The sequence below is a fragment of the Vitis riparia genome, chromosome 8 (assembly GCF_004353265.1).
Source record: "Vitis riparia cultivar Riparia Gloire de Montpellier isolate 1030 chromosome 8, EGFV_Vit.rip_1.0, whole genome shotgun sequence".
Lineage (NCBI taxonomy): Eukaryota > Viridiplantae > Streptophyta > Magnoliopsida > Vitales > Vitaceae > Vitis > Vitis riparia.
Genome location: NC_048438.1, coordinates 8,750,304 through 8,761,762, shown reverse-complemented (window position 1 = coordinate 8,761,762; position 11,459 = coordinate 8,750,304). Strand labels below are relative to the sequence as shown.

General features: G+C 32.6%; 1 protein-coding gene across 1 annotated transcript; it reads left to right on the top strand.

The window, feature by feature from the left end:
- The first annotated feature begins 10,091 nt into the window (after positions 1-10,091).
- On the top strand, positions 10,092-10,580 carry LOC117920597 (RING-H2 finger protein ATL66-like). Its single transcript, XM_034838205.1, has one exon. It carries the CDS (start codon positions 10,092-10,094, stop codon positions 10,578-10,580), a length of 489 nt encoding a protein of 162 aa, XP_034694096.1.
- The last annotated feature ends 879 nt before the right edge of the window (positions 10,581-11,459 follow it).

The following is an 11,459-nucleotide window of genomic DNA, read 5'->3' as shown; positions in this document are numbered from 1 at the left end:
CGCCAAAGAAAAAACAATCATACGCACAAGACAATATTTACGTGGTTCGGCAATTTGCCTACATTCACGGAGTTGCAGGGATATCACTATTATCAAGGAAGAATACAGATTATGACCTAGCGGCTACAATATTCTCTTTCTATATATAACATGACAACCCCACCATACTAAAAAACCCTAATTACAAAAGGTGGTTCCACAATGGGCTAAACAGGCCCAACAGGCCTCAATAAATTTCCCATTAAAAAGCCATGCAATATTATTTGGGTCGGATCGTCAAACCGGATCAAACAAAATTAGGCTCCACAAAGCCCAACACGAACTACTATGTATATACGATGAACTAGACTTGGAGACTCACCTCACCCCAAAGATGGGTGAAGTAACATTTTATCAAATTCCAACTCTTTCAAAGACAAGTACAAATGGAATATTCCATTTGTAATCTATCATTACCAAAAAATTGAGTTTTGTTAATTGATTTAGATTTATTTTAGTGAGAGACTCAAGCAATTTCAAATTTTCAACAAACTAATCCATTGTAAACAGAATTATTTGTTCCAAATATATAGCTTTTTGTGAACAACTATTGTCATAGTGAATATTGTTGGCAAAAAGGTGTTGTTTCAAGGAATTGAATTCATTGCAAATGCCTATCAACATACTTTATCACAAAAATAATTATTTATAAAAAAACATTATTTGTAAAAGAGGCAAAATCATTCTTACAATGGATATTAATTATCATAAGTACCAACATACGGATAGATTATTTCAAAATTCCCAATTTGATGGTTTATTTAATGAACTAATTTCTAAAATTAATTTCAATAACACACATTTAAAATATTTTTAGAATTTTTAGAATTTCTTTTAAGTCTTTTGCCATATGTCAATATGTAATATGAACACTATAATTTTCTTATGTGATTTGTGAACATAGATTTATATGTAAATATATTTTATTAATAGTGATATATTTAAGATTCTAGTACTCTGTTTTCTAATACTTTCTTTTGGAGAGAAAATCATGAAAGATCATTGAATAATTATTTTCTAATAGTTCGTTTTTCAAGAGAAAATCATGAGGGATCATTAATAAATATATTAATTATTGAAATATTTAAAACATGATTATTTAATATTTCCTTAATTTCTTATCATCTATAGAAATAAATATTAATTCAATTTATATTTTTTGCTCCTTTATATGCATATTTTAGGAAATTATTATTATTTTATTATTTTGAAAATTTCATAGTCAATAGCCACAAAATCATGTAATGTTAGACAAAAAGCCATATTGTTAATGAAATAGTTTTAAAAAGTTTTCACAATTTCTTCTGAATGCTTTATAATTTTTTATTACATGATACAAGTAAGGATTAATTTAATTTATATTTTTTTACATTAAAAATAAATATCTCATGAATTTTTTAAATATTTCGTAATTTGTTATCATATAGTATAAAGTTATGAGATAAATTATTTGTAAAATATAATATTATTTTTAACAATAACAATATTTTTATAATCTCTCCTAATCATAGCAATAAATGTCACTAAAACAATATTTAAATCCTTTTAAAGTGTTTGTAATCTATTTTTTTTTTAAATTTTCTTTTAACTATATGACAATCATGAATATGAATTTAATTTATAATAATATATTTTCAATTTATAAGACCATACTTTTTTTAATGAAAATCGATTTCAAATTTTTATATTTTTGTAATTTCTTTTTAAATACTATTTTTGATTGAGAGATATTAAAATGTATGGATTTGATTAAGAATATTATATATATATATATATATATATATATATATATATATATATATATATATATATATATATATATATATATTATAAATTTGATATTTTACGATTTTGACAATCTATTATTGTGTTAATATTATGCTTCCTCTAAAGTAACCTCATCAGAAGTTCCATGCAATGGTTGAAAAGGGACATGTAAGACATAGAAGTGTCTCCATACTTGTAATAGGGGAGAGTATACATCAAAAAGATTTTGAAGCTACATCTTAGGGTATGTAATATGATATGAGAAGATGGTTCTTGACATCCCACAACATAAAGGTATAGTAGAGAGGTACAATTGGAGAGAGTTGAGGCATGTTAAAAATGCTTTAAGTTACCTAAGGTCTTTTAGAGTGAAGAAGTTCTCACTACTTCTTCATTGACAAATCTCCTTCAATTCCATTGGGTTTTGAGATTCCAAAGAAAATATAGTGTTAAAGAAGTTTCTTATTTTCATCTGAAGGTATTTGGGTACAAGGCCTTTTCGCATGTACCTAAAGAATAGAGGTTGAAACTTAAGGATAAAGCACTTACCTGTATCTTTGTTGGCTATGGTTATGAAGATTTGTTAGACATAAATTATCTAAACATGCTCATAACAATCCTTAAATAACAATTAGATTATAAGCGGAATTGAAAACAAATCGAAAATGTACCTCCTGCCATTGCCATTCTTACAGGTTAAAAACAACGTCTTCAATTTTTCATGTTTCGGGTGTTTCTAAACCTTTCTCAACCTCTTCTTAAATGGTGTTTTTAAGACTGAAAGAGATTGAAGGCTTAGGGTACCCAACCCATTATTCCTCTACCCCTTTTTAAAGACTCTCCCCATCACCGAGTCTACTTCGAGCGTGCACAGAACATAGGGTAGTGATGTGAACGTGGTTTCGAACGTTAATCCTCGTTCCTAAATTGATGGAATGAATGTGGACCACATTCCGAATCACGTCTTCGATTTGTTACCGAAGATCCAGGAGAAACATGTTTAGATAGCAATTAGATTATAAGCGGAATTGAAAACAAATTGAAAACGTACCTCCCACCATTGCCATTCTTACAGGTTAAAAACAGTGTCTTCAATCTTTCAAGTTCCAGGTGCTTCTAAACCTTTCTCAGCCTCTTCTTATATGAAGTTTTTAAGATTGAAAGAGATTGAAAGCTTAGGAGACCCAACCCATTAGTGTTCTGACCCTTTTTAAAGACTCTCCATCACCTAGTCTGCTTCGAGCGTGCACAGAACATGAGGTAGTAATGCAAACGTGGTTTTGAATGTTAATCCTTGTTCCTAAATTGATGGAATGAATATGGACCACATTCCGAATCATGTCTTCGGTTTGTTACCGAAGATCTAGGAGAAACAAAATCCCAACACTCTCCTACTTGGTCCATATAGTCCATTATTCACCATAGCAAGAAACAAAACACATGAATCATGGTGATAAGTCCTCTAAAACTGAGTATTATCTTCCATGTATCACAATGCATTATGTCTCTTAAACACTAGCCCATATAACTTAATGAATAAACCCTATGTTTATTCTAGGTCCAAACATTAATGATATTTCTCAATAAATGAATAAAAGGGTACATAAAGAAAATCAAATATGAGAAAACATCACAAATAGAGTTTCATTGAAAATAACATTCGTTCTTGCAACGAAAATCACACAAAGGAACCAAGTCCCAATCTATCTACATGATCCTTAAATTTCAACGGTGGCATGCCTTTAGTCAAAGGATCAACAATCATCAATTCAGTGCTAACGTGTTCAATAACCACTGTTTTCTCTTTAACATGTTCTCTTATGACTAAATACTTGATGTCGATGTGCTTGTTTCGACTACTGCTTTTGTTGTTCTTAGCCATAAAAATTGCAGCTGAATTGTCACAATATATCCTCAATGGCCTAGAAATTGAATCCATAACTCTAAGCCCAGAAATGAAACTCTTTAACCATACACCATGCGAGGTAGCCTCAAAACAAGACACGAACTCAGCTTCCATAGTGGAAGTTGCAATCAAACTTTTGTTTTTGCGCTTCTCCAAGAAATAGCTCCATCGGCTAGCATAAAGACATATCTTGAAGTTGATTTTCTCGAATCAATACAGCCAACGTAGTCCTAATCAGAGTAGTTAATCACTTCCAAATTATCAATCCGTTTATACATAAGCATGTAGTCTTTGGTACCCTAAAGATACCTCATCACCTTCTTTGCAACTTTCTAGTGGTCTATACTTAGATTAATCTGATATCTTCCTAACATCCTAACAACAAATGCAATGTCAGGTCTTGTGCAGACCTGAGCATACATCAAGCTTCCAACAGCAGAAGCATAAAGAATGTTCTTCATTTGTTCCCGCTTAAGATCATTCTTTGGGCATTAGTCCAAATTGAACCTATCGCCCTTCACAATGGAAGCTATACTTGGTGAACAATCCTTCATCCAAAATCTATTTAAAACCTTGTTGATATAGGTCTCTTGGGACAAACCTAAAAGGCCTCGAAATCTGTCTCTATGTATCTTAATGCCAATGACATAAGTAGTATCACCCATATCCTTCATGTCAAAGTTTTCAAAGAGAAATTGTATCATCTCATGTAGCAAACCTTTATCATTGGTTGCAAGTAAAATGTCATCCACATACAGAACAAGGAAACAAATCTTACTCCCATTGACTTTATGATATATACATTGATTCATAATATTCTCCACGAAACTAAATGAAGAGATAACATCACGAAACTTCAAATATCAATGACGAGATGCTTGTTTCAATCCATATATGGATTTTTTAAGCTTGCATACCAGATGCTCACCACCACTAGAGAAAAATCCTTTTGGTTATGTCATGTAAACCTCTTCCTCTAGATTTCCATTGAGAAAGGCCGTTTTCACATCCATTTGTTACAACTCTAAGTCAAAATGTGCAACTAATGTCATAATGATACGAAGATAATCTTTATTAGATATAGGAGAAAAAGTATCCTTGTAGTCATTTCCTTTCTTTTGAGTGAATCCTTTAGCAACGAGTCTTGCTTTATTTCTTTCAATGTTGCCCAATGAATCCTTATTTGTCTTGAAGACCCTTTTATATCCAATGGCTTTTGCCCCATCAGGCAACTCAACAAGATTCCAAACTTTGTTAGATGCCATAGAATTCATCTCATTTTTCACAGCATCATACCATAAATTTGACTCTTTGCAACTTATGGCTTGTGAAAACGTTTTAGGATCATTTTTGACTCCAATGTTGTAGTCCGATTCTTGTAGATACACAACATAATCACTAGGTATTGTTGTTTTTCTTGCTCTGGTAGATCTCCTTAATGTTGTATCAACATTTTCCTGATGATCATGTGCTTAACTAGTTGTTCAACAATTTCTAGCAAATTTTGAACAACTTGATCTATTGGATTGTCATCAGTAGTTTGTGGAACTTGAATGATTGATTGTTTATCACCTGTTTGAATTTGAGGGGCATTGTGAATGACAATCAATCTATCACTTGAAGTAGATGGTTGAACATCAATATGATTTTTTTCATAAACAATGTCTTGAAATTGATTATTCCCACTAATCAAGTCATTCTCAGGAAACTTAGCATTTTTTGACTTCATAATCTTAGTGCTGTGAGATGGATAGTAGAATCTATACCCTTTAGACCTTTTGTCATATCCAATGAAATATGCACTAATGGTTCTTGGGTTTAGTTTCTTCTCTTGTGGGTTGTAAACTCTTACTTCAAGCGGACATCCCTAAACGCGTATATGTCGCAAACTTGATTTTCAACATTTCCATAATTCAAATGGCATCTTGAGGACAACCTTTGTTGGAACTCGGTTCAATATATACACTGTCATTTTAAGAGCTTCAATCCACAAGGATTCATGAAGCTTGGAGTTGCTACGCATACTTCTAACCATGTCCATTAATGTTTAGTTTCTTCTTTCAACCACATCATTCTAGTATGGGAAACTAGACATGGTGTATTGAGCAACTATCCCATGTTCTTGAAGAAACTTTGCAAAGAGACCAGGTGTTTGTCCATCCTCGGTGTATCTACCACAATATTCTCCACCTCTATTCGTTCTCACAATCTTTATTTGCTTTCCACATTGTTTCTCTACTTGAGCCTTAAAAACTTTAAAGACACCCAATGCTTCATTCTTGTTATGAAGCAAGTAGATATACATGTATCGTGAGTAATCATCTATGAAGGAGATGAAGTATTTCAGACCATATGCGTCCATGTCTAGACAACAAATATCTAAATGCATGATTTCTAATATGTCTGTGCTTCTCTTGACACCCTTCTTAGACTTGTTAGTCTGTTTTCTCTTAATGCAGTCTACACAAGTGTTAAAATTAGCAAAATCTAAAGTATTAAGTACTCCATCATTTACTAATCTCTTAATTCTCTGTATGGAGATATGTCCCAATCTTCGGTGCCACAACATAGAGGAATCTTCATTCATAACACATCGTTTTGTACTAGTGTGAACATGCATAGTGTTATTAGTGGTATTGTTTTGGAAATTGATAAAGAAAAGACCATTGGACAATGTACCATTTCCAAAAAGATTAGATTTATAAAACAAACTGAAAGATGTCTCATAAAAACTAAAGGAATAACTCAAAGGTACAACTCTTGAAACTGAAATCAAATTCCTAGAGAAACTTGGAACATAAAATATCTTTTTTAAATTCAAAATAAAACCACTACTTAAAACTAAACTGCATCTTCCAACAACCTCCACATGTGAATGCATCTTGTTTCCTAAATAAATGCATTGCTCACTTGGCATTGACTTCCTTAGGTTTTGCATACCCTACAAGGTATTCAAAACATGAATTGTAGAACCAAAATCAATTCACCATGTGTTATAAATAACATCAACCATATTAGATTCATAACAAATAAATGAGATTGATTTACCTTTCTTCTCAAGTCATTTCTGGAATTTGGTGCAATCCTTCTACATGTGCCCCTTCTTCTTACAGAAAAAACACCTATTGGCTTTCTTGATTCTACCTTGGGGCGGTATTTTACCTTTCCATTTTTTTAGCCTGATTTTGATCATTTCCTTCCATTGCCATTAATGTACTCTCACCTAATTCCATTTTTAGCCTTACCTTCTCTTGAACACACATGGTCAGAAGCCCATTAATTGACCACTTATCCTTGTCTGTGTTGTAGGAGATTTTGAAGGGTCCATATTGTTGTGGAAGAGTGTTCAAAATGTAGTGCACAAGTAAGGAGTCAGACATTTCAACTTCAAGTGTCTTCAATTGTGTTGCAATGTCCCTCATCTGCATTATGTGCTCTTGCACACCACTCACATCGGTGAGCCTTAAGGATGAAAACTTCATTATCAAGGTGCTGGAAAGTGCCTTATCTAAAGTCACAAATTGCTCATCAATAGCCTTCAGTAATGCCTTGACATTGTGATGCTGATCGATAGAACCACGAATACCATAAGAGATTTTGGTCTTTATGAACATTAAACTAAGGCAATTTGATTGCTCCCATTGTTCATAAAGAGCCTTTTCAACTGCAGTGCTAGTATCAGTAATGGTTGGCTTGTCTTTCCTGATAGCATAATCAATGTCCATGCACCCTAAATGAAGGAGAATTCTCTCATTCCAAACCTTATAGTTATCACCTTTCAATTCGGGAATGTCATATTTTATATTAGAGAAATTCACAGGTTGCATGGCTGCACAAAAATCAAACATACATGCTTATAATTCAAAATTGAGACTAATAACCATATATCATGTTTTACCGATGTAACTCATGTTCCAAAATTATGAATCTAGTGATATAAAACTTGTTTGTGGGCTAAAGTTCTAAGTCAACTAGATCCATGTAAAACTTTATGATAAAACTATCAAATTATGTTTCATTTCCTAATTCTTGTGGGTAATTAAGAAATATAATTTGATATTCCATCATAATTAATCATACAAATATAATAAAAAATTCTTGTGGGATAAAATTTTATTATATCAAATATAATTAATTATCCATATTGCCATTTTTCTATATGTGATCCCAAAACACTTAATGTAAAATTTTGCATAATTAAAGATGTTGTGGATACTCCTTAATTAATTAAAATTACATGGATCACTTGACATTTAATTAATTCACAAAAAAAAGCTTATATAAATTGCATGAAACCATAAGCAATATGTACACAAAACTCAATATCAATGTAAATATTATTCAACTCAATATTGCATGTATAATAAAACAATATATTATACACACAAAATTATGAAATAAATATTATAAGCACATAAATATCTAAAATTAAATCCATAAAGAGCCTTTAAGACTCAATTTAATGTGCAAAATTATTTAATTTAATGTTGTATGCATAATAAATCATAATAATATACATACAACTAACAAAAATAAATAATTTAGCACATAAAATATGCATAAAGAAACCCATAAATTAACATATCTTAAAACACTAAATTTTATTTTTTTAAAGACATACTACTACTGGAGGAACTTGGGCAGTGGTTGGGGAAAGGCAAGGCTGAGACCAATTTGGCTACTACCTCTTTTCTTATTTCCTTTTTACTTATTCCTTCCTTGTTTACAGTCAAAATGACAAGCCCATGTAGTTGTCTTCTACCTTCAATCGGGTGTGTTTGACCCATTTGCGACCCAAAATGAAACCTATTGGTTTCCATGTATTCCATATAGTAGATTGACGATTTAAAACACTGAAATGTTAGAAATCTAATCTCCTAATGATTTCTAACCATATTTTTCATTAAAAACTTATAAAAAACCATAAACTCCAAAATACCAAAATTCACTGTATTTTTTTATTTATTAAAGACGCAGATTGTAAAAACAAACAAGGCAGAGGCATACAAAAGCTCTGATACCAAATGTTAGGCATAAATTATCTAAACATGCTCATAACAATCCTTAAATAGCAATTAGATCATAATCGGAATTGAAAATAGATCGAAAACGTACCTCCTGCCATTGCCATTCTTACAGGTTAAAAACAATGTCTTCATTTTTTTAGGTTTCAGGTGCTTCTAAACCTTTATCAACCTCTTCTTAGATGGTGTTTTTAAGACTGAAAGAGATTGAAGGCTTAGGGAACCCAACCCATTAGTCCTTTGCCCTTTTTAAAGACTCTCTCCATCACCGAGTTTGCTTTGAGCGTGCACAGAACATAGAGTAGTGATGCGAACGTGGTTCTGAACGTTAATCCTCGTTCCTAAATTGATGGAATGAATGTGGACCACATTCTGAATCACATCTTCGGTTTGTTACCAAAGATCCAACAGAAACAAAATCCCAACAAAATTTAGATACATGTTATGGGATTTAGTGAATAGGAAAATTATCAAAAGTAGAAATGTGATTTTTCATGAAGACCATGCATTTGTTGATATTAACTCAATTGAGAAGTCTAAAGATCTAATTGGTGATAGTGTTGATCATACATTGGTTCTTTTGTACAAGATCTTGTGGAGAAAAGAAGAACTAGGTTTCCTTTTTCTTTTACCATGGCTATTGAAGGACTCATTGAAGTTTTTTTGCCTTCCAACTTGTTAATTTGGAGGTTTTATTGGGCAGATTTGTGGTCTCAATAATTTATTTTTATCTTATTAGAAATAATATGGTACGAATCGTATTCTATCATAACAACCAAATATAGCTTAATAATTTAATCTATTATTTTATATATAAAAAAAACACACAAAGCTAACAGCTCCATGATTGTAATTGAACATCAAATTAAATTAATCAAGAAAACTTCTACGCTACCAAATCTCATCCAAAAAAGAACAAAAAAACAAAAGAGGTAAACAAATAAAAATGGCTTTAATTCCAGAGTCTCACAATATATGGCAAAGTAAGTTGCGGCTGAAGATGATCCATTGTCATTTTGTCGTCTATAGGTATCCCAAGAAATAGCGGAAAAGGCCGAGAGAAAGCTCCCCTTCAAACCCCTTTTCCCATCCTTCTGCCACAAACAACAAACTCCCCTTATATTAACTTTACCAAAATAGTAACATTAGTTTCTCTTCACCTTCCAGATTCATGTGATCCCCTCTCTTTGATGCCCAGAGTTCTCTTGTTGCCTTTCACAGCTTTTACCCGCAAGCCCCTCTGATTCCTCCTCATGGGTTAACTTATAAGCTCTGGCACTCTCCTCTCAATCTGCCCCCATCATCTCACTGCACCCACTTCAATCCCGCCTCTAGAGAATAACAACAAACCACACATGGCTTCCCCATCTGACCCTTACAATCACCACTGGCACTTCTCGGACTTGTCCGACAAGACCTTCCAACTCCATGGCCGTAGTCTGGCCGTTGCTCTCGTCTTCTTCTCCCTTCTCCTCTTCTTCACTTTCTTGTTCGTCTACTTCTTCTACGTGTGCACCCACCGCCGGCACTCAGCCACGGTCAGGTCCACGTCCAACCCGACTGCACCCCATGTGATCGAGCTTGGACTCGACCCAGTGACGATCAACGCGTTACCAATATTTCTGCACGGGGCCTCCGACAATAGCGGCGGCTTAGAAGTGGAATGCTCCATATGCATCAGCATGTTCCAAGAAGGAGAACGAGTGAAGGTCTTGCCCCAGTGCCGCCACGCTTTTCATTCACAGTGCGTTGATAAGTGGCTCATGACTCACTCCAGTTGCCCTCTCTGCCGAGCCGCTATTCTCCGAGGCGACTCTTTGGCTGCCGCTGGATTAATTGTGTGAACCGGATGCAGAGATGGATTAGCTTCATAGAGATCCTTAGGGTTTCTTTTCTTTTGTTCCCCAGTTTTGTAAATAGAGGAATAATGATGTGATTAGTGTTGTAATGGTTTTGTGAATTTAGGGTGGCATATGTAAATGGAATGTACAATGCTTGTGATAAAAATAAGTAAGCAACATAAATAAAATAAGGGAAGTTGGCCCACTGTTTGCGTCATGTGTAATGTAGGGTTGTGAAGGTGCTTGTAACGGTTGTCCATGACGTCTTCATCCTAATGCTTAACTCATGTATCGCTTTTGGATTTAGGGTTTTTCCAGATGGGTGATTAATAGGGTTGTAAAAAGGTTTGATTACAACGTTTGTAGGGAGAAAAATTAGTTTAACTAATATAATTTAGATGGATTAATAGAATCTAAATCGATTTGAGCCTAGGCCCAATTGATTTTTAAAGATCGTTTAAAACTCTTGAAGCCCAAAAACATTTGAAATTTCCCCAAAAAATATAATTAATATATTTAAAAATTATTTTGGGTCATAACCTTGAACTACTTTAATGGAGTCTGTATAATATAGATATACAATTTTTTAATATCATCATGAAAAATAAAAGTTTTAGGTTATGTTTTGTTCCTCCGAAGTCTAGAGGAAAAAATATTAAGAAAAATAAATTTTTAATATTTAATTGTCTTATAAAAATTATACAAAAAATATAATTATGATTTGTTAAAACTTGTATATTTTCAAATTATTTATTTTTTATATTAAAGAGTTAAAATAATAGAAATAATATATAAAAATAATTTATAAACTATAATTTTTTTTATTTTATATTTCCTCTTTATTTTTATTTTTTTTTTTGTATTTTTCCTCAAAATTTTTAA